The sequence below is a fragment of the Leptonychotes weddellii genome, chromosome 2 (genome assembly GCF_054177405.1).
Source record: "Leptonychotes weddellii isolate Sample4059 chromosome 2, ASM5417740v2, whole genome shotgun sequence".
Taxonomy (NCBI): Eukaryota; Metazoa; Chordata; class Mammalia; order Carnivora; family Phocidae; genus Leptonychotes; species Leptonychotes weddellii.
In genome coordinates, this window is record NC_138370.1 from 67,711,720 (window position 1) to 67,739,061 (window position 27,342).

General features: G+C 37.0%; 1 protein-coding gene and 2 long non-coding RNA genes across 4 annotated transcripts in view; 1 reads left to right on the top strand and 2 right to left on the bottom strand.

The window, feature by feature from the left end:
- LOC145720097 (uncharacterized) overlaps window positions 1–7,106 on the top strand; it is a 43,440-nt gene extending 36,334 nt beyond the window's left edge. Inside the window, exons 5-6 of the long non-coding RNA XR_014142824.1 lie at window positions 1,741–1,831; window positions 4,593–7,106. This is a non-coding gene — a long non-coding RNA (uncharacterized LOC145720097). The remainder of the gene's footprint in view (window positions 1–1,740; window positions 1,832–4,592) is intronic.
- LOC145720100 (uncharacterized) overlaps window positions 1–27,342 on the bottom strand; it is a 205,491-nt gene that overhangs the window by 131,175 nt on the left and 46,974 nt on the right. The gene's annotated exons all lie outside the window — the stretch shown is intronic.
- Window positions 1–27,342, bottom strand: part of EDNRA (endothelin receptor type A) — a 58,616-nt gene that overhangs the window by 16,139 nt on the left and 15,135 nt on the right. For both annotated transcript variants that reach the window (XM_081811796.1, XM_081811795.1), the window contains exon 3: window positions 9,586–9,713. In XM_081811796.1, coding sequence (XP_081667922.1) covers window positions 9,586–9,713 — 128 coding nt within the window. The remainder of the gene's footprint in view (window positions 1–9,585; window positions 9,714–27,342) is intronic.

The following is a 27,342-nucleotide window of genomic DNA, read 5'->3' on the forward strand; positions in this document are numbered from 1 at the left end:
GCCCAGAGTGAGCCTGTTAGCTCGGAAGTCCATCACGTCATCCCTCTGTTGAAATCCCCCAGTGGTTTCCCAACCCAGTGGGAATGCCTACTCGTGTCCTCAGAGCTGCTTCCTCATCTCCTTCTTTGCTCACTTATATCTTTTCACAGGGTCCTTCCCTGAATATGCTATTTGAAATTGCCAGAATCCCCTCCAGACTTATCCTGACCTGCTCACCCCGATTTATGTTTCTCCATAGCATTTACTACCATGTAACCAATCAAATATTTTATTTATTTTGTTTATTGCTTATGTCCACCCTTGTCTTTAAAATATAAGCTCCATGAGGGCAGACATTTTATATGTTGGTCATAATACCTAGAATAATAGGTACCAAATCAGTATCTGTTGAATTAAGTGTCTTTGTTTGTTTCCTGGCCATGCATTTATCTTTATTGGCTAAAGCCAATAAAACACACTACATTCTGAGCATTTTCTTATTTTTCAAGCTCTCCCTGACTAGGCAACAGATAAAAAGCTATTACTTTTAGAATCCTAGAATCAAATAATTAAAAAAAACCCATGAGGGACCCTTGGGCTGCTCTTTCTCCCCTTCATGTTCTACTAGTTGGGAACCTGAGGATTAGAGTGTTACTACATCCTCTGCCTGGTCTCCTGTGAATGTGTGGAGCCTAGACCAGGGCTCTGGTCTGCCAACTCCCAGGAGAGTCTTTTCCCATGACATCACCTTGTGCTATGTCATGTGATGTACCGAGATAAAAGTATAAATTACGTGTTTTACTTATGTAAAGATGTTTGTTACTGTATATGTCTATAAATATATTTTTACATGTTTTCAAGGCCAAAGGCATTTAATGCATGTTTTTGAATTTTTGAGGTACCATCTGGGATGGTCACTAAATTTTAAAATATTTATTATTGAATGTGCTTTAAAACAATATAAAATAAAACAAATTCAAAAGGTATTGCTTCAATAAAATCCATTTTTATTTCCTCTTATTCTTTGTCTATTTCTATTTGCATAAGCATAATCTAAGTATATATTATAGTCATATCAATTACAATTTTATTTTTAGTTTTATTCACTTTTCATTATAAAAAATGCCCCTGGTGTGCCTGGGTGGCTCAGTCAGTTGAGCATCCGACTCTTGATTTCAGCTCAGGTCATGGTCTCAGGGTCCTGGGATGGAGCCCTGAGTTCTCAGTGGGGAGTCTGCTTGGGATCCTCTCCCTGTCCCTCTGCCCCTCCCCCCCACCCCAGCTTGCTCCCTCTCTCTTCTCTCAAATAAATAAATAATCTTTAAAAAAACACCCTTATGCTTCTACAGAAGCATGGCATTTATTAGTTTAATAGCTACACAGTATAACTGTATATTGATACAGTTTACTTAAATATTTCTCCTAAGTTCACATCGATTCTAGTGTCTCAAGGTTGTGAATAACCCATCTATAAATATGTTTGTACATGTAGTTTTTTTTCTCTTTTTGAATGATTTTCTTGGATTAATTATCTTGAGTGGGATTATCGAATCAGAGAAGGACACAGTAGCTGAAGTACTTTAAAAAAGTTTCTATCAGGTGCCTATCAATACCTGCCTACATTAGAATTTATTATTTTTCCTTCAGTTCTGCCACTTCCATTAAGTCTTCGCTTCTATCCTTACCTATGCACATTTTTAACTAACAGCAAATGCAATCATTTGTAATGTTTGTTTATGAGTTATGCCTCTTATGTGATAGATAAACCAACTGCCATACAAAGGTTTGGAGGCAAAATACCAGCAGGAAGAATTTGAAAGAGAAACCAGGCATGGTGGATTAAAACATAGCGGTGAGTACTTTCACACTTCTTCAACAGAGTCTTTCTTTCTTTTTTTAAGATTTTATTTATTTTTTGACAGAGAGAGACACAGCGAGAGAGGGAACACAAGCAGGGGGAGTGGGAGAGGGGGAAGCAGGCTTCCCGTGGAGCAGGGAGCCCAATGCAGGGCTCGATCCCAGGACCCTGGGATCATGACCTGAGCCAAAGGCAGATGCTTAACGACTGAGCCACCCAGGCACCCCTTCAACTGAGTCTTTCAATTGGGCTGGCCTGTGACTGGTTGGACCCGCTAAGTAGAGCTGGAAGGATGCTTTGTAGGTTGTGGGCCTGGCCTCTGAGCAGAGCTGCAACTCCACCCTGGAGCCTTGGGCCTGTCTCAGAGGACGTGCTGAGAGGTGCTAGACTACAGGAGAGGGAGTGAGGCTCTGATGAGCTCAGACTTCCAGCTGTTTTTGCCAATGGGCTAGTCATGTGTCTTGGACCCAAGAGACAGGCTTAGCCACCAGCTGAAATCCACCAAAAGACCCAGGCGAAGTGACAAGTTGCAGAAGAATTGCCCAAATTCCTACCCCACCACATGGTGAGATAATAATAAAATGGTGGTTGTCTAAAGCTGCTAAGTTTGGGGGTAGATTGTTATCAAAGAAAAATAAGATAACAAAATTAACCAGTTGCTGGATCTTGTCAATAGGATTAAGATAAAAGAATACATAACTATGTGCAACAGGGCACAGACCCCAAAATGAGATCCCAAGTTGCCCTATAGTCAGCGTTGGCTTTGCTCTGTCCCAACCCTGGGTTCTCTCTTCTGGCTTTGACTCCCCTTTCATGTTTCCCCTACTGTCATGCAGCAAAAGGAAATCATATCACCAGGAGAATAAGGACAAATCAAGTCTGACTCTAAAAATGCAGTTTTCCAGAAAACCACTTTCATGTTTCTTGACTTAGGATAAACCTTTGAGAGCATCATAGAGACCACTGAGCAATTACTTGAAATGCTGGGATGAAGAGCCTACATTGACTTTTGAATTTGAGGCTTATCAAACAAAACTGCCTTATTCATAGGTCTCTGCAACTTTTCCAGGTATCTAATTATACATCCTTCCTGGAGCAGTTGTTAAGAGAGTTTTATATTTTTACAGCCTCCTTCCACAGGCAATTTTTAACTACAAGTTAGAGCTGTACCCAGACCTTTTTACTGGTCTGACCCCATCATTTTCCACTTTAAACACGACAGTTAACTTTACAAAGAACAGCATTGAATTCCCCTTCCATTCTGCCTCGTCTTTTTTCCCCCCAAACAAACTCAAAGTAACATCTGAAATTTGTCACTTATGGCATGCAAAAATACCTATTTTAATTGTTGGTAATAGCTGATTAGTCCTATTTTTTTGGGAAAAATTCATTCAGGTTAGAAGTATATTGCTGTAGCATTAAAAAAAAATTTCACTGATAAAGCTGAGTAGAGGTCAAAATTGTTTCTAAATTTCCTCAGTCTTTTTTGAAATTCCTGTTTTATCTTTTACTTAAGTGACTAAGGATGCAAAGTAAAAATCAATAAAAGTTAGATTTGAGGAGGAATTAGTGAAAAGGTAGAGCTGAGGCAGGTCCATAGTCGATATTAACAATGAAAGCTCATCTTTTCTGGGGCAAGTCATGGGTTTCCTCTTACTTTCTTGTTTACTTTATTCAGATTAAAAGCTGATAGTGAGACAGCTAGATTTTTTCTTTCATCTTTCTGTATTCCATATTCATTGAATAATCAATAAAGTAATAAAGAAATTGTGTAGAACTTGGATATATATTTTCTCTCATTATTTTCTCTCAAAAACAACTCTGAAATGAGAGATATATTTAAAATGTATTTTAAAAAATCATGGGAACTCTTCCTGAACTGTAATTTGATTCATTCAGCTCTTAAGAGGAAGGCAGGGATTCCCAAACTGCAAATTGTTTTGTAATAGGTTCCAATTTCCCTCTTTTTACTTCTTGTTTTGTTTTTATTTTTTTAAAGAGGGATTTTCTAAAAAAAAAAAAGTAAAGAGGGATTTTCTTATTTTTAGTAGAATATAATGCAACCAAATCGAGGCCCAAAGCAAATGGTATCTTATCTTCTGGAATTAAGTGTGAATGATTCATTCTCTAGTGTGAAAGCTTTTGAAATAGAAATGTCAAAATAGATTCCCTACATTCAGGTCCCAAAGCTTAGAGTCAGTACCAAATGAAATGTAAAAGTAATAAAAAAGGATCCAGGGAACAAAGAGTGTTGAGTTTATTACCAAGGAAAACCTCCTAGATTAAGACAGATTTTTGTGGCAGTGGAATTTTAAAATGGTTTATCGTCTTGATCTAAAACTGAGCCCAAGTCTTAATGAAATAGACACTTGACGCCATTTCCTCTTCCCTTCTTTTAACCAAGAACATGTCATTGGATACACAACTGATAATTTGTGATGGAACATTTAGTTCATTTTTCTCCATGCATGAGATGGGAGCGGGGAGGATGTGGTAAGGTGAGGTGAGCCTACACCTGACATGAGAACTTATGACCGATTCCCTCTATCCCGTCCATCCCCTCCATGCCCCAATCCCCCTCACCCCACGACAGTAGAGTTTCTACTGGGGAGAATGAAACTGTGCAAAATGGTTGCTTGAGATTCCCCCAAGGAAGAAAGAGAGGGAAGAACAATGCAGGGTTTTGATGATTTAGGTGATTTAGGCATCCTATAGCCTAAATACCTTCATGTATTTCCTTTTCCCTTGTCCTCAGGTTGCTGTCTCCACAAGTGTGAAGACTCCTAAGGGTCAGCAGCTGGGCTTTATTCTTCATGTCTGTGCATCATCCCCTTCCTGCCTGAGCCCCTGTGGAACTAAATTATGAATTATGCTTCTCCATCTAGGGATAATTTATTATACAATATGTCACTAAGGAATAAGTGCCTTAAAATACTTTTTCAACTAAAAATTGAGTACCTAGACTTACATAAAATATAAAAGGGACCACTATAACTATGCCACATAACACAATTCACAAAATATACTCTAAATTTTCTCACAAAAACATATATCACAAGGATGACAGTTTGCCTACATTGCTTACCAAACCAAGCAAATTCTTTCTTCTCTCTTTTTAAAACATTTATTTATTTATTGGTATTGAGGTATAATTGACGTAAGACATATTAGTTTCAGGTGTACAACATAATGATTCAGTATTTGTATACATTATGAAATGAGCACCACAATAAGTCTAATTAATATCCCTTACCACACATAGTTATAGAATTTTGTGTGTGTGTGGTAAAGACTTTTGAGATTTACTCCCTTAGGAATTTTGAAATATGTATTACAGTATTAACTCTAGTCATCATGCTGTACATTACATCCCATGATTTATTTATTTTATAACTGGAAGTTTGTACCTTTTGACCCCCATAGCCATTTCACCCCCACCACCCTGCCGTTTGGCAACCACTAATCTGTGCTCTGTATCTATGAGCTTGTTTTTTGCTTAATTTTGCTTGTTTTGTTTTTTAGATTCTACATATAAGTGAGATCATAAGTATTTGTCTTTCTCTGTCTCACTTATTTCACTTAACATAATGCCCTCAAAGACCATCCATGTTGTCACAAATGGCAAGATCCATTCTTTTTTATGGCTGAATAATATTCCATTGTTTATATCTACCACATCTTCTTTATCCATTCATCCATGGATAGACACAAGTTGTTTCCACATCTTGGTTATTATGAATAATGTGGCAGTAAACATAGGGCTGCATATATCTTTTCAAAATTAGTGTTTTCATTTTCTTTGGATAAATACCCAGAAGTGGAATTGCTAGGTCATATGGTAATTCTATTTTTAATTTTTTGAGGAACTTCCATACTGTTTTCCACAGTAGCCACACCAATTTACATTCCCACCAGCAGTGCACAGGGTTCCTTTTTCTCTGCATTGTTGCCAATACCTATTGTTTCTTGTCTTTTTGATATCAGCCATTCTGACAGGTGGGAGGTGATATTTCATCATGGTTTTGATTTGCATTTCCCTGATCATGAGTTCTTCCTCTCTTTTGGCTTCTCTTTTTATCCATGCCTCTCAGGGGATTTTACTTACATGTCTTAAAAAAGATGTTATTATTTATAGGAAACAAGAATTGTCCTTGTCTTCATTCTGTTTCTCATTCTTTTTTGTCATATGCTGATCTTGTCTGGCTTTGGCTTTTGGTTGGATGTTTCCTCAGAGGTGCAGTTTTCTTTTAGGATGCTGGGTTCCTCTTTCCCAGCGCTCGTTATCATCCTGGTTTTTAAAGCCTTTGGGACAAAGTTTAATTTTTTAATAAAATGATATTTTCCCAAATATGATAGTGTTTTTGTAAAGGCAACAATAGGGATAGGAGCAGCTCTGGCCTGGGCACGTACATGTATTTCTCCATGTACAGAAGCTTCTGTGTTCATGTTTATTGCCTATGTGCTTGTGCTTTAGAGCTGCCTGCCCATAGAAAATTAGCCTTGATATAGAACACAGGTCACAGGAATGAGCTACATAAATGAGATAAATAAAATGTATAAAGTGGCATAGAGTAAATAAGGAAAATGGGTAACAGGCAATAAAAGTAAATACACTTTCAGTAAATAATGTTCTACTCCTAGAACATTACAAATACCCATCACCCCACCCCTAGATATAACTACTACTACTATTTGTCATGTTTCCTTCAAGGAATTTTATATTCATATACCTATACATGTCAGTTATATTTAACCTCCTTATCCATTGGCCTAACATGGGGCAATGAGATTGCTATATTTTCCTGTAAATAATTTTATAAAGAACATTTTTGTGCATGAATTCTCTGTTCAAATTTTTTGGATTGTTTTCTTAGAATCCATCCAAAAAATTGTAATTACTGGGTCAGAAGGTGAAAGCATTTGTAGGATTTTACCTTCCTGAAGGGCTGTTTAAATCTCTACTCCTACAGATATTGAGAAACATGTTTTCTTAATTGGAATTTCTTTGATTACATGAACATTATTCATATGTTAATTAGCCATTTAAGTTTCTTCTTTGGTATTTTTATATTCATGCCCCTTTTATATGGAAGTCTTATGATTTTAATTACTATCTGTATGGCCTCCTTAATTACCAAGTATATTAACATGTTGTAGTTTTGTAACAAGTATTTGCTGCAAATATTTCCCCCAGCTTCTTTGTTTTTTAAATTTATGAATGCTTGATCTTCATGTTTTAAAGTTTTATGTCCTGAAATCCTTTTATAATTATATTCAGAGTTTCTGCCATCCTTTTTAAGTTTAAAAAGTCCTCCTTTTCTAGTGATCAAAAAGATGTTAGTCTACTTTCTTCTATACGGCTTGAGTTTTTACATGCTGGAGCATAGTGGTTAACAAGGTGGATTACTTATAGTTGATTACTGGCTCCAACATTTGGTCACCAAATGGCCTTGGTTAACCTCTTCCAACCTTAGTTCCCTCAACTATAAAGTGAGGGTGATTACAGGACCATCACAAGGTGGTGTCGTAAGGACCAAGGACAAGAACTTCTGTAAAGTATTTTTAACAGGGCTTAGCACATACTAATACTCAGTAAGTGGTAATTATTATCAATATTATTATTGATATATAGTAAAAGATAAGACTTTAACATGCTTTTTTCCCCAGATGGCTAAATAGCACTATTTTTTCTTTCCCCATTATACTCAAAGTGATTTCAGTCTATATTACATTCTCATACACTATAACACCTATTTCCGGCTTTCCCATTTATTTCTCAGTATATTTATAATGTATGTGCCACACTATTTTTTTTGTTTTTAGGCTGGGGAGGAGGGAACAGAGGGAGGGGCAGAGGGAGAGGGAGAGAGAGAATCCCAAGCAGGCTTCACACCCAAAGTGGAGCCCAATGCAGGGCTTGATCCCTCGACCCTGAGATCATGACCTGAGCCAAAATCAAGAGTCAGACGCTTAACTGACTGATCCACCCAGGCGCCCATGTGTCATACTGTTTTAAATACCGTAGCTTTACAACATTTAACACTATTATATAGGAAGAGTATGCATGTAGGAAACATAATTCTTTTTTAAACTATCATGATTATTTTCTTATTTCTTTTCCCCACAGGGATTTTAGAGTTATATTGTAATTGAAAATTTAATTGGATATTGTAATAAGAATACATAGCTACATCTCTAAATATACGACTTGATAAATACCGGAAACATTTTACACCTATTAGTAATGTCAGAGATATAATTTAAATGCCTTAATTTTTAGATACTACAACACTTTGAATACAAGACGAAATAGTGTTATTGGGATGCTAGCAGTAGGAACAGCAGAGTGAGAATTCATTAGTGAATAAAATCCAGTTTATAAATGCTTACTCAATTTCTTAGGACATGGCCAAGGGTAAAATAGTCTGTTATTTCTTCAAGTGTAAGGGACACAGTGGCCAACTACCCTCTGTAAATGTGTTCATACAGCGGCCCTTAATGTCTGCTGTGATGGAGAAGAAAAGCACCCAGACCTCAGGTTTTCCTGCGAACTACGGAGAATCTGACTAATAAGGGAGAAATGCTCTCTGAGTTTGTGTTTACCACTGCATCGGCAGCATTTTCGTCAGCAGCATCATGACATTTTAAACTACTTAAAGGAATTTTTAGTGTGTTGTAATTTCAGCAATACATTTTTTTGCAATACATTTATTTTTAATAACACTGTTAAACATTTTGTTTTGTGTTTCACAGTTATTCCAGGCATACATTTATAACAAGGGTGCCATGATAATTTTCATTTACTGATGGAATGAGTATTTTTATGTTTTAACAATAACGATTTGGTCCCCCAAAGTAATTGCAGATGATAGATAACAGAATGTCTGTAAAGGCTTAAATGTTCTTTAAGAAAGGGAGTCTTTTATTTCTATGATGATGGCACTCAGTTTCTCTGACAGAATGATTGCCAGTGTGAGACAGAAAAAATGGAAACCTCTTCTAAATTGTGGTAAATCAATTAAATAGGACATTAAAGAGCATTTGCATAGGATAATATTCAATATAAAGGAACATTATAGACTGTGTTATAAAGTTCCTAACTTCATTCTTTATAGTTACTGCTATGAAAGTTAGGAGGTGCAGAAAATACCATCTAGAAGGACTTCTTTAGAGAAGTTTTGACATCTCTGTTTGAGGAGAATTCCAGAAAGACTTAGAGATACTCGATGGGTTTTTCAGAATCAGATCAAGGAGTGCTTCTGTTGTTGCCCTCTTTTTAAACATTGTGAAACATTTCAGGCATTGAAAGACACATAGAAAAAAATATAACAATATTATATATTCACCACTCAGCTCAAGCGATCAAGTATTATACATATAATTGAATGGTATCTTCTATTTTCTAATGAGAAATCTACCATTGAAAATATAGCATTTGCATGTCCTAAAATCTCCTTTTCCAAGGTTCTTTCCATCCAATATGTGCATTTCTCCTTTGTTGTCATAGGGTGCCAAATGGCTATAACTGGCAAAATGCTCTAGATACGAATTGTCTGAGCTAAAGATGGCTAATGATCAGCAAATGTGTAAAGCGATTCTAAACAGTCGGGTTAGATTGTTGATATTTTAATTCACTTGAAACTAACAATTGTCCTGGGCACCAACTCTCAAGCCTCCTTGACTTCTATTCCTTTTGAGAAAAATGCTTTTCGAAACCTAACAAGAGTGGAGGGAGAGAACCACATTACCTGTCAACACTGAGAGCGCAGAGATTGAGGACGGTGATCCCCACCGAGGACTTTTGCAAAAAGGGGAACAGCTTGCAAAGAAATACGCCAAAGTCATTGTGATCAAAAGGCCAGCGTCCGGCCAGAAGCTGAAAGAAGGAGACACCGTGGTAAGAAACAGCAGAGCTGGCATGGAATACATGGACACTTACATTTCTGATTATCCTCTGAACTTCTAAATTGTATTGTTCATTATGCTTTCCAGTTAGCAGGGTAGCAATACAGCATTATTATCATTTAAAAAAATATTTTAAAGCCTTAGCCATTTTTTTAATCTGGAAAAATGTAAAGAATGATAAATATAATAACAGAAGAGATGAACCTTTGATCTTATGTGAAGTAGTCGTACCACGTACTTTTCATTTTTTTTCTTTCTTTAAATTTTTTTTATTATGTTCAGTTAGCCACTGTATAGAGTACATCATTAGTTTGTTTTTTTTTTAAAGATTTTTTTATTTATTTATTTGAGAGAGAGAGAATGAGAGAGAGCAAGCACAAGAGAGGGGGGAGGGTCAGAGGGAGAAGCAGACTCCCTGCCGAGCAGGGAGCCCGATGCGGGACTCGATCCCGGGACTCCAGGATCACATCATTAGTTTTTGATGTAGTGTTCAGTGATTCATTAGTTGCATATAACACCCAGTGCTCATCACCACACTTGCCCTCCTTAATACCCATCATCCTGTTACCCCATCCCCCCACCCCCTCCCCTCTGAAACCCTCAGTTTGTTTCCCAGAGTCCAGAGTCTCTCGTGGTTTGTCTCCATCTCTGATTTCTTCCCATTCAGTTTTCCCTCCCTTCCCCTGTGGTTATCCTGTGCTATTCCTTATATTTCACATATGAGTGAAACCCTATGATAATCGTCTTTCTCTGCTTGACTTATTTCACTTAGCATAATCCCCTCCAGTTCCATCCCTGTCGATGCAAATGACCACCTACTTTTCAAAGAGCTGCAAAAGGTTAGGGTTTGGGTGACAGCTTGACTGAGAAGCAGGCAGTCATCTCTTAACTAGTTTTACTAAACCATGAGTAAAGCTAGTTTTCAAGTAGCAGTGCTGGAGGATTATATTATCTCTTGACAAGCAGCACGGTCTCTGAATTCGAGGTGATAGAGAATCCTGGAAAAAGGAAGTGGTTTAGGACGCACTGACTTGTCAGCGGCTTAACACCCTTAACACCATCTTGGACTTAGCTTTTCCTCTGTGCTGATGGGGCTGACTCTGCTTCACCAGGTGTGTCGTAAGTGGCCTTTCTTTATTTAGGCTTAAACCTCCCTTTATCATACAGAGAAATGTGGTTACTGTGATCTGTTTGTAGCATTTGCAGGAAAGTCTATTCTTCCATGTTGACAATTTAAAACCTTTGTTGGAAGGAAAGGATGGATACCCTCTAGTGGCTATGGTAAGTAGCAAGAACATAAAGTCCCCTGTGAGTTGCTGATATTTATCTAATTAGGTATTATAGCAGGAGCAGGGGCTTGAATACTAGCTCAGCTACCTAAAAGGGAAGTCCCTGCTGAATACATGATGTCTTTTCAAGAGTAAAAATGGTATTGATTTCCTTTCTAATTTTTGCTTAGTGACTCAGAATTGAAACCGACTCCACTCAATAGGAAACACTATCCTACTAACTTGACAAACCTGTCTTTTTCTTCTTTTTTTGCGAAGTACCTTTTGCCTTAGTAGCTCTGAGTTGAGCTTTGAATTTCTGTTTTGACATATCTAAAAGATAATGTGAGGTTTAATTTCATGGTCAATGTGGTCATTAACATAATACTCATTTTGAAAATTTAGTAATGTAGGGCTCTCTAAAATTCTATTTTTATGGCTAAAGCCTTGTGTGACTTATTTCAGAAATCCTCTCTTTTTAGTCTTCAAACATATTTCCCTTTCATTTAAAAAATTTTTTTAAATTTAAATTCAATTTAATTAACATATACTGTATTATTAGTTTCAGGGGTAGAATTTAGTGATTCATCAGCTGTAGACAACACCCAGCACTCATTCCATCAAGTGCCATCTTTAATGCCCATTGGGCAATTACCCCATTCCCCCACCTCACCTCCCCGTCAGCAACTTTCAGTTTGTTTCCTGTATATTTCCCTTTCTTTTGAACAGTTTTCTGAAAGGACCTCCGAATTGAAGAATCCAATTCTGTCTCTCATCTCTTTTTTTTTTTTTTTCCCTTCACTCTGATGAGTCTTGGTTAGTATCTTCCCAGAATTTCTGCATAAACATTTGTCCAAGGACAATTGGTGGGCTCTTCCCAGGAACAATGCCCTAAACTCATGACAGTTTAATGAAACTAACGAATAATTATACTATTGCTGATTGCTGGTTGTTAAGGCTTGATGCAACTAAAGATATAAAACACTGTTTCTGAGATGAATCTCCCCCCATAAAGAGAAGAAAACCTGAAAACTACTTTTTATAGAATGAAAGTTTAATATTTTGTCCCACAAGTGTAATTCTCCACTGAAGACTACAGGATGTAATTAAAATGTGTAGGGATTTTTACAGGATATGCTTTGGAACGATTGAGTTGTTATGGTTGGTTCATATCAGAAACAGAGTATCCTGAAATCCACGTGGATGGATTTCCCAATTCACACATCCAGTAATGAGAGAAAAGGATGTTTCTTGCTTAACAAGGGAGACTCTGAAGTCCTGTGAGGGTCTAAATGACAAGGGCTAAGAAAAATGATCCAGAAAAAAACACAACTGAGCATGTATTGTTTCAGACCCTTCCAATCTCAATTGAATTTTTTCCTTTTTCATGCTTGCCAAAGATTTCAATTAGGGTGAGATGTAGAGGAAGGACTGAAGGGAAAGATATCACAGAATTGGTGGGCACCAAAAAGATCACAGAATTGTCTTTCTTTGACATAAGTAGAGTTTTGTTATTTTTGTTGTTATTTTTCCTTTCCCCAGGAGTGAGCACTGATTCTTCTTGGGAATTAAAGACAAGGGGAAATGAAAGAAATCATTGGAGAGGGGCGACCGGGTGGCCCAGTCAGTTAAGTGTCCGACTCTTGATTTTGGCTCAGGTCATGATCTCAGGGTCAGGAGATTGAGCGCCGAGTCGAGTCTGGCTCCGTACTCAGCAGGCAGTCTGCTTGAGAGTCTCTCTCTCCCTCAACCCCTCCCACCGCTTGCACTCTCTATCTCTCAAATAAATAAATAAATCTTAAAAAAAAAAAAATCATTGGAGGAAATTTCCAGACAATCACAGTGCAGACTTCTCTAACCTATATCCACTTCATTCTGAAAGGATGGATGGACTAACTGTCCTAATGCAGCTGGACATTTGCAGCTTTCCTGCAAATGCTACAAACAGATCACAGTAACCACATTTCTCTGTATTTGCCTTGGATCATATGAGTTATTTTGTGAAACAACATTGTCCTTATGGAAAAGGGGCAACTACTTTTATATGCTAGAGTATTTCATATCTTTCTGGGAAACCTTATTTAGGTATAAATGGTCATCTTATTATTTCTCAAAAAGGGGTATTTTAATAATCTTACAATTTATATGCAGTTTGTGACCAGAATTTGAAAGTTGTTAGTGTCATATCAAGGATCTTTTAAATTATAGCACTACAGGATGTATCATTTCAAGTCTATTTTGCATAGCTAAAGAGTAGCAAAGGATGCCAAGTAGCATAATAACAGTATCTTCCTATTTACTGTATTTAACTAAGTTAAATAGTCCTGTTGGGGGAAATTAGGCCACTGCCGGGGGTAACTTCTTGACTTCCTCAAAGAGGCCCCCATTCGCTGCCCAATCTCAGTAGGTTCTGCTTATTAATCTTTTCCTCATGGAACCAGTGTGGGAGTAATTTTACGTTCCAAGTCTCAGATCACTCTGGTTTAGCAATAAAGCATATACAAAAGAAAGAGGGAATCAAAGAGGCATAGAGTGTAGATCACCTATTTTTCTCTTATTTAGAAGAGGTATTTTTGAACTTCTGGAAGACTATTTACTGGGAATGCATCCTTTCTGTTATTTACTAGCATTTAAAATTGAAAACACAATATTTAAAATGGTAAAAATTAAGCTGTATAGAAACATAATGAAAAGCAAAACTTTCTTCCAGTCAAGGCCCCTAAACTCTCTGCCCAAAGGCAACCATTGTTAATTGTTTAATGTTTTCTCCCAGAAAACTTCCTTTGTACATAAAAGCATATGCCCTTAAAAAAGTAGGAACATATGGAAATAATATCTTTTAACAGTCTTTTATGATCTTTTTTGCCTAGAGTACTTTTCTGGTAAGCAGTTCTATTGCCTAATTAAAAGGTTTTGATTTTTAAAAGCACATCAGTGAAAGAATTCAGACTAGGATAGGAAAAAATAAGTAACTATATAGGATAAATCTAGACCACAGCAAAGGAACTAGTTGATTTCATTAATGTTAACAAGCTACTATCAATTCAACGAAAGAAAAACCAAACTACTCTGGCAAACTGACAAGTTGGATTGGTTCAAAGGGTGAATCAAGCACCAGGTAGCCACAGCTTATTTTTGCCATACAAGGGCCTATGCTGTTATGAACCCTCATATTTATAACTTCCAAGGACATCACATAGTCCCTAGCACATAGTAGGCGTTGAATGAATTAATAATCCCAACTCATTAATTCAGGAAAATATATTCATATTTTGAAATTAGATAGTATCAATTTTGCCCTGAAAACACATTCATCTTGTAATTTACTTTTTATTTAGAAGTTGTTTATCAGTATCCCAGAGTAGAATTTCCATTCCTTACGTTGAAAGAAACCATGCACCTGCTAATGAGTTGTTTGAGGAAGTGGGAGAATACTGTTCTATTTAAGACTTCAGGTTAAAGAGGAGCTGCCACAAACTCTTTGGAGACCTCGCAGTCTGGGCTGTGATGAGACTATCCAGCCTGATAAGAACCACAGAGCAGACACTTGGACATGATGCACATCCTGTGGTATGATTGCATTCTCAAGTGGATACAGAGGAACACCACAGACCAATCACTGGGACAGTAGAGGGCCGTCTGCTGAGTATGGATTTTATTGAAGGATAGTTTCCTTGGTTCTAGTCTAGGGGATTTTTCTACAGTTGAAATATAGTTGAACTCCCTGATCATCACTTGAAAACTTAAGGTACCTCTAAATGGCAGAAATTAATGTAGAAATTTGTATATGTGTGGCTGATTTTGATTATGTCTAAACTATTATAAAATTGACAGGCTGCATTTTTTAACTTGTCAAAAATAGGTTTACCTAAGGACTTATACCACATGGTACACTCATAAGCAACCTGTTTTTAGAATGACTAGATCCAAAAGCAGGATCTCTGTCCACCACTATGTTTAGTACAAAGCAATGTCTACTTGGTTGGAACCTCTCAGATATGTGCAATGTACCTGTTTATGTCAGTTTTCTGGAACATAACAACCAGAAAGTAAGCAAAAATATAATGAGCCAGTTGGTTGATGTGAAATTTATGCCCTAAAGCTCATGTACTTTCCTTATGGGCAAACTGCCTGAGTTCACCACAGGATGACTTATTCTTACTTTACACCCAGTGCTATAAATTTGAGCTTTCATTGTTCTTTATTCCAGTGCACATCTAAAGCTGCTCATTACTAGGAACCCTCCAGAGTAATAGTTCTCCGTCTTACCTGTACATTAGAATGATTTAGGGAGGTTTTAAGAATCCCAGTATCTGGGCCATGCCCCTAGACTAGTACTTCTCATCTTGGGGCAATTTACCCCCTGAAGGACATTTGGCAATGTCTAGAGACATTTTTGGTTATCACAATTGGGTTGGGGAACAGACGCTACTAACATCTAGCTGGTAGAGAATAGGCCTCCCTAGTGAATAATTATCCAGCCAAAAATGTCTATAGTGCTAAGGTTGAAAACCCTATTGTAGACCAATAAGCCAGAATCTCTGGGGTTGGGATACAAGCCTCAGTAGTTTTTAAAGCTCCCAGGTGATTCCAGTGTACAGCCAAGGTTGAGAATCATTGCTCCACTCTAGTGGGTCCAAGCTTTCACAGCATCAGAATCACATGGAAGGCTCATTAAACCAGATTGCTGGGCTCCATTCCCAGAGTTTCTGATTTAGTAGATCTGAGGTGGGGCCTGAGGATTTGCATTTTTTAATTTTATTTATTTATTGTAGTATAGTTGATATGTAGCATTTGCATTTCTAAAGAGTTCCCAGGTGATGCTGATAGTGTTGGTCCATCAACCACACTCTAGAAGCACCATGGTCAACAAAAAATGATAGCTGACAGTCAGATAGTGCAGGAGGAGCAGAAATAGTATAATATATAGACATATGAAATCAAAACTCACAATAGTTTAGGGCCTGCATCCCAGTACCTCCTCACCCCAGTAGTCCCTAAAGGCATCAGTACGTAAAAGTACAGTTCAATACCGGGTGACTTCACTGTTATGCAAGGCCCTAATATTATATAGCCTAATGTTTCAGGCCTCATCAGATTGGCACCACAGAATAAGGCTGTTTTTCCCCTCAATTCAACTTAGGTTGTGAACTCGTAAGACTTAGGTTCAAGTCCAAGATCTACCTGTTACACACAACTAATGAATCATTGAATGCTACATCAAAAACTAATGATGTACTGTATGGTGACTAACTGAACATATAATAATAAAAAAATCAAGATCTACCTGTTACTGTGTGACCTTGGGTAAACCCCTGTAAGTCTCATTTCTATATTTGTTAAGTTGGGTGGTTCTCATGCCTCCAACAATGGAATAATGACCACCTGGGGGTTCAATCAGAACAATGCATTAAGGAGGGCATGTAGTGCATGGAGCACTGGGTGTTATTCGAAAACAATGAATCGTGGATCACTATATCAAAAACTAATGATGTATTGTATGGTGACTAACATAACATAATAAAAATAAATTAAATTAAAAAAAAGAACAATGCATATGAAAGAATTCTGCAAACTGAATCTGTACCACACATTAGTTATTTTGAATTGCTATAATTTGTAATAATAAATGGAAATGTACCATTTATGCACAACTTAATGAAAACAAGGATAATAGAAATGAATTTGCCCCTCTTTATCTATTCCAGATGTCTTCTCCTGCCATTTAATGCTATTACTTGCGCATTACTTTTGTTATTGTCATGGCATCTTAATACTGGGATAAATAAAACCAGTGGCACATTTTTTGTGTGTGCTCATTTTCCTTCCAGCCCATCCAGTGTGGCTAAGGGATTCTCTTCCTCCCTTCATCCACTCCACCCATCCTAGACAGGAATGAGGGAATTATGGAACACAGTCAATAGTAGCTGAAAATCTCAAATTAAATGTTCTCTTCTCCTCAACATGAATTCTGGTAGTGCCATTTGGAATTGAAGATGATGGACCAGGTACCAGGGTTTGAAAAGTGGGGTTCTAAGGTTTTCTTCCTTGCTGGGGGAGGGGCTGGGATGTAGAAGTTGAATAGTCAAATCAGTAGTAAACAAGAACATCTTCCAATAGCATAGACTGAGTTAATTATAAGGCCTGTGCTGCCCAGGACAGGCCTTTAATGTGAACATGCTCTCTGGCTGTTGCAAATCTCAAATCAGATACAATAAAATAAATCACTGTGCATGACTGAGAAAGGATTTTGCTTTTCCTTTATGTTTTAATTGCTTCAGGATTGAGGCAGAGTTTTTTTTTTTTTTTTTTTTTAAGATTTTATTCATTTATTTGAGAGAGAGAGAGAAAAGCATGAGCAGGGGGAGTGGGAGAGGGAGAAGCAGGGAGCGGGAGCCCAATGTGGGGCTTGATCTCAGGACCCCAGGATCATGACCTGAGCTGAAGTCAGACACTTAACAGACTGAGCCACCCAGGCGCCCCGAGGCAGGGTTTTCATAGAGATAAATGAAGTAAAAACCATGGCTTCTACTCTATCCACACACATTTTCCTCCCAGAGGCCCCTTTTGCCTCCTGACCAGCCCCAAATTTGGAGTGTATGACAAATGCTGAGCAGAGCAGCAACTCCATAAACATTCTCAGTTCTGGTGCTGGGTGCTGTCAGTGACCTAGGGGGATGGGAAAGCACTTCTTTTTCATTAAAGCAAATGACTTGGCATAGCAGTTAAGAGCGTGAGCCCTGAAGCTCTCTTCGGACTGGACTTAAGGCTCTGCTATTTCCTGTGTGACCTTGGTTTGTTGATTAACCTCACTGCTTTTCAGTTCCTTCCTCTACAAAATGAAGACGGGGTGGCAGCTACCTCGGAGGATTACTGTAGGCAACAGGTGAGACAATCCAAACAGAGGGATTAGCAGAAGTAAGCATCTGGAAAAGTGAGCTATTTGTACAGCCGATTGTTATCAGTCTCTACTTTTTGTCCTGTTTTTCCATGAGAACATGAAGGCGGATCATCCAGTTTACCAGGGAAGCAGGGTGGTAGAAGATGACTGAAGCATAAGAGACCTCATTCTCAAGGAAATCACTACCTGGAAGATGAATAGACATAACAGTTCCTAAAGAAGCTGTAAGCAACATCCCGTGGCAGCTCAACAGAAGGAGAAGGTGGTCTGGCACAATGGCAGAGAGAATAGGATCTGGAGTCTGCGATGTCCCCTGGCATCACTTAGACAAGTTAACTGTGCCTCAGAGAAAACTGGAGATAAAAGGAGAATCTATGCCCTCCGGTGGATGTGGGTATGAAATGAATTAATCCATGCAAAGCACTCAGAACGCGGCCTAGCCCATCACAGATCCTAAGTGTTAGTTCCCGTGAGGCACTGCTCCCGCTACTCTGCACTCCCCTGGAAAACATGGAGTTGTTGCTACTCCTCGCTGTCCGCATCTTACACTATTGAATTGTCGGTGTTTCTGTTTGCTGAGGTCTTAACTTTTTAGAATCTGAAATACATAGCTATTAAGAACAACCAAGTGGGAACGCCTGGGTGTCTCAGTCAGTGAAGTTCTGCCTTCAGCTCAGGTCATGATCCTAGGGTCCTGGGATCAAGTCCCATATGGGGCTCCTTGTTCCGCAGAGAGCCTGCTTCTCCCTCTGCCTGCGTCTCCCCCTGCTTGTGCTTTCTCTCTCTGAAAATTAATAAAATCTTGAAAGAAAAAAAAAAAGAACAACCAAGTGGAGGAGAGGAAAGAAAAAGAGAAAAATACTTTTTGAAACCAGAGTTCCAAAGCCATGAAGGTTTCTTCCTTGGAAGAAAGATGGTTTACCCAAGATAATGGGCTTATTATCCTCAACAGTCTCAGTTACCTGAAGGCTGGGAATGAAAAGAAATATCTCTTTCGAATAACTATTTCCTGTAAGGATGCCAATCTAGAAGCAGGGGACCTGGACTTGTGCTTATTTTGCATGCAGAAAACCAAAGGATCATTAGGTGGAGAAGAATTAAACTTCTTTAAAGCAGAAACATTAGAAGGACTTAATATCAAAATTACACAGGTTAGTGTCAAAGATATGTGTCAATACTTTAAGATTTCATTCACAACAGAGAGAAGATTTATGTTGGAAAAAATGAACCTGTTTTTTCCTGAATGGAGAAAAGATTTTACATATGTGTCATGACTGGAGGCTTACATTTTCTTGTAACAAAGTGCAAGCATAGTTAATTATAGAAAATAAGTGCTCTGACCTGGACACAGAGTAAGGCCCAAAACCTATGAAAAATTTTATTGTTTCTTTTATTCAGCAGTCTCTATAGTAGTACATGCTGGTACTTACTTAAAAGAAACCTGCAGGCAAAACCAATACAGAACAAAGCAAAACAAAACAAACTGGTAGAGATCCCCACATATAGATTTACGGAGTAGTTACAAAAGACTTATCAAGAATTGGTGTTAAGTAAGAAAAAGGGAAAGCCAATGGCCTAGTTGAAGGCACGCAGCTTATTTAATGATTTAATGTACAAAATCTTAAGAACTGGAGTTAGTCCTTCATGGTAAAGTATGTCACATGGTCATAGGAAATTAATTATCCTATGTGTAGTTAGAAACAATGATCTAACCAAGAAGTGGTATGGAGCATGAAGAAATGGTATCGTATGTGTCTTAGGGGGAGGGTAGGGAGAATACAATTGATGCTGAAGCTGATGTGTTATAGTACCTAAGGTTGAGGTGATTCTGAATATGTAATAACAGAAAGTCATTCGACAATAAAACTTCAAGATTTCCAATAGCTGAGACATAAAGTGAAAAAAAAAAAATACCTAAGATGTCCGAATTACCAGTCATGTAATGAAACTTCACAGAAGAATGACATGCATTTTAACAATTCACCATTAAAGTTTTGGAAGCCTGGCTATCTTCTGGGGAAGTGTGATGTGTGGTATAGAGAGTATTAAAACCACAAAAGTTGTATTTAATGGGAAGAGAGAAGAGTGGAACATCTTGAGGGGGAAGTTGGAAATCCTGACTTCTAGCTCCAGTCCTGTCAGAAATCTTTGGGCCTTGCTTCCCTCCTCTGCCAAATAATCTAGTTCTGGCCCAACATTTCTTATCTCTAAATTCTTTGCCAACTCATAAATAGTGTGATTTGTTTTTCACATCAGAACTCCAGTCTGTAACTGGTTTCTCTGAAACTATTATCAACTCAATTTATCCCTAATCCTTACCTCAATCCTTCCCTTGATTTTGGATGATTTTTTTCCAATTTCTCTTTTATCTTTCCCATCTATGACTCTTTTAGTCCTCTTTGCCCTTTTTTCCTACCCAAAAGGATTAAGGATGTCAAAATCTGTGGGACTACCATAGATTGAAGCGTTGAGACTATTTATTTACCTTGAATGTATTTTATTCAAGAGTAAAGGTATTTTATTACTCTCTAGGTAAAAGCTAAAATATATAGTAAATTTTTCCAGTGACTTATAAGCATCGTATTTTTTTTTTAAGATTTTATTTATTTATTTGACAGAGAGAGAGAGAGAGCGCAAGCAGGGGGAGTGGCAGGCAGAGGCAGAGGGAGAAGCAGGCTCCCGGCAGAGCAGGGGGAGCCCGATGTGGGACTCGATCCCAGGACCCTGGAATCATGACCTGAGCCGAAGGCAGTCGCTTAACCAACTGAGCCACCCAGGCGCCCGGTATAAGCATCGTATTTTAAATATAATCCTGACTACATATAAAATGCAGGAAAAATAGTAGATAAGTAGCTTTCTTAAGCTTCCAGTCAAGGGTCTGTTAGTGTAATAGTGTAAAATTAAGGCTTTTAAAAAAGTTTTGAAAATGAGTTTGATATAACTTTGTCTTATTTATGGTTATTCGGAAATGACATAACATTAAATTGTACTACTCAAGACCAACAGATTACAACCTAGTGTTGCTTCTAATCTTGCTATTTGATAAGTACTGCTTCTCTAGTGTAAGCATTTTGTTTATTTTTAGTGCCACCCAGAACAGAAAACATACAAATTTGGAGTCGAATGTAATTAGTCTACAGTGACGCCAAGGTTCCTTTTCTAGATAACTTGATTACTAAGAGATACTTGTACTTGTCTAAGGAATATTAACTGCCATGAAAATCAGCCATTTAATTAAATGTTATTAAGACAAGTTTGGTAAATAACACTTAATCTTAAATTTTAAAAATTGTTTCAGACTTTGACAGGTGCTTAGAGATCATCTAGATCAGTGGTTCTTTTAAGTGTTGTCTGTGACTCCTGAGGATCCCTGAGAACCTTTCATGGAGTCTGCAAGATCAAGATAACACTAGCAGATTACTGCCTTTTGCCCTGTTGGTACAAAAGCAATGGTGGGTAAAACCACAGGTGCCTTAGCATGAATCAAAACAGTGGCACCAAACTGTTTTAATAGTCATTGTATTCTTCACCATCACACACTAGCAGCAAAAAAAAAGTTGCTGCAAGAGTAATGGTGAGGAGTTCAGCAGGGTCACAGGATACAAGAGCAATATACAAGCAATGGAAAATCCAAAAATCCAAAAATGAAATCAAGAGACAATTTCACTCAAAATAGTGGCAAATACTTAGGAATAAATTTGACAAAAGAAATGTATGACATGTACTGAAAACTCTGCAATACTGGAAAAATCAAAGATTTAAATACATGTTTATGGATTGGAAGAATCAATATTGTTAAGATGGCAATTTTCTCCAAACTCATCTAAAGGGTCAAAACAATTCCTATCTAACTTCAAGGAAATGAATAAGTTTATCTTAAAAATTTTTAAAAATTTTATTTATTTGAGAGAGAGAGAGAAAGAGAAAGAGAGCATGAGTGGGGCGGGGAGAGGCAGAGGCAGAGGGAGAAGCAGGCTCCCTGCTGAGCAGGGAGCCCGATGTGGGGCTCCATCCCAGGACCCTGGGATCATGACCTGAGCCAAAGGCAGACACTTAACCGACTGAGCCACCCAGGTGCCCCATCTTAAAATTTATATATAAATGTAAAGAACTTAGAATAAGCAAAACAATTTTGAAAAAAAAAAGAACAAAGTAGGATTTACAATATCTGTTTAAAAATTACTATAAACTTCAGGACAGGATGGTATTGGCATAACAACAGACACACAGGTCATTGGAACAGAAAAGAAAGTCCAGAAATAAACTCTTACATTGATCATCAAATGAGTTTTGACAAAGGTGCCAAGGCAATTCAATGACAAAATGGTAGTCTTTTCAAAAATGGTGTTGGAACAACTGGATATGCTTATGCAAAGAAAAAATGAACTTAGGTGCTTACCTCATATCCTATACAAAAATTAATTGTGATCATATATCTAAATGTAAGAGCTAAAACTATGAAACTGTTAGAGAAAACATTGGAGAATTTTTTTGTGATCTTGATTTAGGCAAAGATTTCATAGATATGACACCAGAAACATGATCCATAAAAGAATAATTTATAAACTATACTTAGTCAAAATTAAAAATTTTTGTTCCTCAAAAGACACCATTAAGAAGATGAAAAGAAAAACCACAGAGTGCAAAAAATATTTGCAAATCATATATCTGATGAAGGACTTCTGACTAGAGTATATAAAAAAACGCCTATAATTAAAAAATATAAAGACAAATAACAATTAAAAAGTATAAGAGATTTAAATAGACATTTCACCAAGGTAGATATACAAGTAGCTAAGAACATGAAAATGTAAAATACTCAAAATCATGAGTCTATTAGGGAAATAGAAATTAAAACCACAATGAGATACCATTACAACTCATTAGAATGGCTATAATGAGAAAGACTGATAATAATAAGTGTTGGTGAGCATATGGAGGAATTGGAAATGTCATATAATGCTGGTGGCACTGTAAACTGGTACTATCATTTTTTTATATTAATATGATGCAGCAATATTATTCATATTCCTCCAATGTTACTCATTTGTTTGTATTTAGTTCTATGCAATTTTAGGATGTGTAGGTGTGTGTATCCACCACCAGTCAAGATATGGAACAGATCACAGATCCTTCATCACAAGGATCCCTTATGATGTTCTTTTATAACCACACTCCCTTTGCCTCCCCTTTCCCATTCCTAACTCCTGGGAACCAATTATCTGTCCTCAGTCTCTATACCTGTCATTTCAAGAATGTTATATAAATGGAATCATCTAATATATATTCTTTTGAGATTGGCTTTTTTTCACTCAGCATGGTTTCCTTGTGGTTCATCCAAATTGTTGTATATCTCAATAGCTTGTTTGTTTTTAATCTTGAGTAGTATTGCATGAAATGGATGTACCATAGTTTGTTTAACCACTCACCCACTGAAGGACATCTGAGTTGTTTCTGGGTTCTGGCTACTACAAATAAGCTACTATGAACATGCGTTAACAGGTTTTTGCATGAACATAATTTTCATTTCTTCGGAATAAATGCCCAAGAGTGCAATTGCTGGATCTGATGGTAATTGCATGTAGTTTTATACTAAACATCCAAACTCCTTGCGAGAGTGGTTCTACAATTTTTCATTCTCACCAGCAATGTATGTTTATTCTATCCATTCTGATAGATGTGTAGTGATATCTCACTGTGGTTTCCATTTTGTATTTCCCTAATGGCTGATGATGTTGAACATCTTTCATGTGTTTATTGGGTCATCTGTATATCCTCTTCAGTAAAATTTCTGTTTATATTTTTTCCCATTTTCTATTTGGATTTTCTTGTTGTTGTTGAGTTTTGAGAGTTTCCTATATATTCTAGGTATTAGCCTTTGTTGGATTTGTCGATTGCAAATATTTTCTCCTAGTCTGTAGCCTTCTTTCATCTTCTTGAGAGGGTTCTTTGCAGAGTAAAAGTTTTAAGTTTTGATAAATTCTATTTATCATTTTTTTTCTTTTATAGATTATCCTTCAGGTATCAAGTCTAAGAACTCTTCACCCAGTCCTAGATCCCAAAGATTTTCTTCCTTTTTGTCCCTAAAGTTTTATACTTTTATATTTTCATTTAAGTCCATAGTTTAAAAAATTATTCTTAATTGTGGCAAAATATACATAACATGAAAATTACCAAACAGCCATTTGTCATGGGTCAGGGATATCTTTAGCAGAGAAGAGGTAGTTAGAACAGAATGAGGGGAGGCACTGAGGATCAAGGAACCTAAAAAGGGATTGAATGATAAATATTAAGCCCTAAGGCACTTACTTTTCTCCATTCATTCATTTATCCAAAACTTCTGGCTAAGCAGTAACATTTTATTAGATGTAATCAATTCTGTACCAGCTTTGTCTTCTGGACCATTTCCACAAACTATGAAATGTTTATCATTTCATGAGAGTTAATTAAGAGTTATTGTAAACAAGTAAAGAATTTCAAAAACATAGTAGAGGTGGATTCTGGTCTATCAGCTGAGTGACTGCTTTTATTATTATCAACCTGAAAGCAGAACCAATTTGAATTAGTATCTCTGTAAGATTATAAACAGCTCAGTGTTCTGGTTCATACAATTGGAACTAAAAATGTTGACTCCTCACATTCTGAGAATCTATGTTCCCTGCCTCTCTCCCTCCCTCCTTCCACCTCTTCTTCTTTTCCTAAATATATATGAACTGTCTTTTGTGTACCTGAGGAATTACATCCTGTGGAAGAGTTGAGTCCCAGGGATGGATCTATCACCCAACTCTTGTCTTCTTTCCTCCAACCCCTGTAGGACCTACTTCTTTCACCCAACAACTGAGAAAGGGCTGATATATACAGAGAATATCTGACGCCACAAAATTACATGTACACACATACACACACACACACACAGTGTATAAAAAAGGAACACAGAGTATTTCTGATCCTTTCCCTACTTTCCCCTTTGTGACATGGCCCTTTGGTCCATTATCAAAGAAAAATTCCTTGAATTTTATAGCACAGAGATAAAAAAAAAGTCATTTATTTTAAATTATGGCCATGTAATTTAATTGGCCTATCAAAGATATGTAAAGTGTAGTGATTTTCTGATAAAATAATTTCAAATATGTAAAGGTTTTGTCTTTAAGATCTTTAGAGAGTACCTTTTTTTGGTTATGAAATTTCCCTAAAATAGATGGAAAAGTCTTCTTTACTTCTTTTTCTTCTTAACTGAAATATGAATGCCTGTCCAAAGATCTGGTCACCTGGTTTAGTGCTGCTCTTAATTGTTTGAAAGACAATATAATCAATATCTCTAAGTTCATGACAAAGCATTTAAAACTTCAGTTTTGACCAAAGATCCATGATTTGTCCAGTAGGCTTCATGGACACCTGGTCACTGAGACGCTCAATGAGGCCAAAGTTCTGAGGCACAATAACTAAATGGGGAAGACCAAGAGATGATCTTCTATTTTGATGTTAGTAGTCACCTCGGGAACAAGCCTACTATGCATCATTATGCCTAACATGACTCCATAAGATGGGGGGCCCTTCATTATTCTTTTCATATAAAAATAATGACTTGAGAGATCTAGTGATTTATTCAAGATCAGTCACAAACCATTTAAAAAAAACATATTTTGATTTCTTGGGATTATGCCCATTTACTTTTTGGGGGGATTGAAGGCCTAAGCCACTTAAAAAAAAATCAAAGGTTAGGAAGATGTAGTAATATTTTTGAAGTTCAGGTCTTGAGCTTTGACATGCTAGGGAACAAAATGAAGAATGAGAGGCAAGGATGAAAAACAGGAGCAGGGTAGTTGGTGAGATGCCACAGGGGTTGAATAGTTTTTTTTTGTAAATGGCCAGATAGCAAATATTTTAGCCTTTGCAGACCATATGATATCTGTCAAAACTATTTATGTAAGTAATTGGGTATGGCTGTGTTCCAGTAAAAATTCATTTATAAAAATAGGCATTGGGTGGGGTTTGGCCCACTGGTTGTAGTTTGTCCACCCTTGGGTCAGAGAATCAGGAGAAAGCAGAAGTGGTAAGTACTCAGGGCTTACAGATGAGATACTGGAATCTCCCTTTTAGTGTCTACTACCTTCCAGATTCACTTCCCCTCCTTTATGGTGGCCCAGGACTGGAGGCAACTTTAAGGTCAGTCCATAACACCAATGAAAATATTACTGTGAAGCTAATTATTTCTTTGGAACAAAAAGCAGGAAAAGTTTCAACACATCATCTGAGTTCAAATGCATTTTCATAAGATTTCACACACTTCTGAATACCTTCTGGGAGTATGTATTACCTGCATTGTAAGACCATTGTTAAGTTCCATTTGAAATCAAGTCGGTGGTTTTTTGTTTTTTTTTAAATTTTTTTTATTTTATTATGTTATGTTAATCACCATATATTACATCATTAGTTTTTGATGTAGTGTTCCATGAGTCGGTGGTTTTGATGAATACAATTTCTTTATCAGGAGGCTGCAATGCAAATTTTGTAGATGACATTAAGAGGGATTTTATTTTGTCTTCATAAACTACATTTTACTACTGGTAAATTTCTATAGCAACCCTCCCTTACCAGTGTAGTAACCAGATTATAACTAAACCTCCAAGTTTTACCTAGCAAGTGGCACACCCAAGATATGTCACTTAACAAAATTAACCTCAGAGAGATTGTGTGGAAAATTTCATCAATTCAACTTAAACTCCCACAACGCTTTACTGTCTACAATCACGGTTTAAAAAAGCATTTTTTGAATCTGCGTTTCATGGTGTGTTTTAACATTATAAAATAAATAACCATTTATTATAGCCATAATGGAAAATGCTCAAACCTAATTTTATTTCTGTAACTCTAGAAATTAATTTGACTAGTTTTGTTTTAGATGCATATATTACTTTGGGAGAATGAGAAATGACAGTGTTTCTGTTTTTAAATAAAATGTTAATAGGTGTTTCGCATTCAAAATGTTTTTCATGTGTATGTAGTTTGGTGGTCTCAAAAACTTTCAACAAAACACCAAAGTATAAAACTACAGTGGCATTTGGGCTAACTTGATTGTATGTGTTTGTATTCTCAAACAGAATGTACGCCACTAAAGTCATGGCTATCCTAGCTCTGTGTTTTCTATAGACACTGAGCTAATGTGTGAGTTGATTTGGGGATTATTCATTATGGAGGCAGTTAACAGATTTGCTTGAAAGGCAAAGAAGAATTACAATGAACAAAATTCACACATATACCACACAGGTCTTTAGAGCATCTAGAATTAGAAAAAAATTCCTGTTTAGGAAATACTGCCCAATTCCGAATACTGTACCATGTCCTGGTAAGTTCTCCAAAATTACTGATCAAAATTTATATTAAAGATTTATAATCAAGATTTAAATTAGAATATATATTTAATATATAGG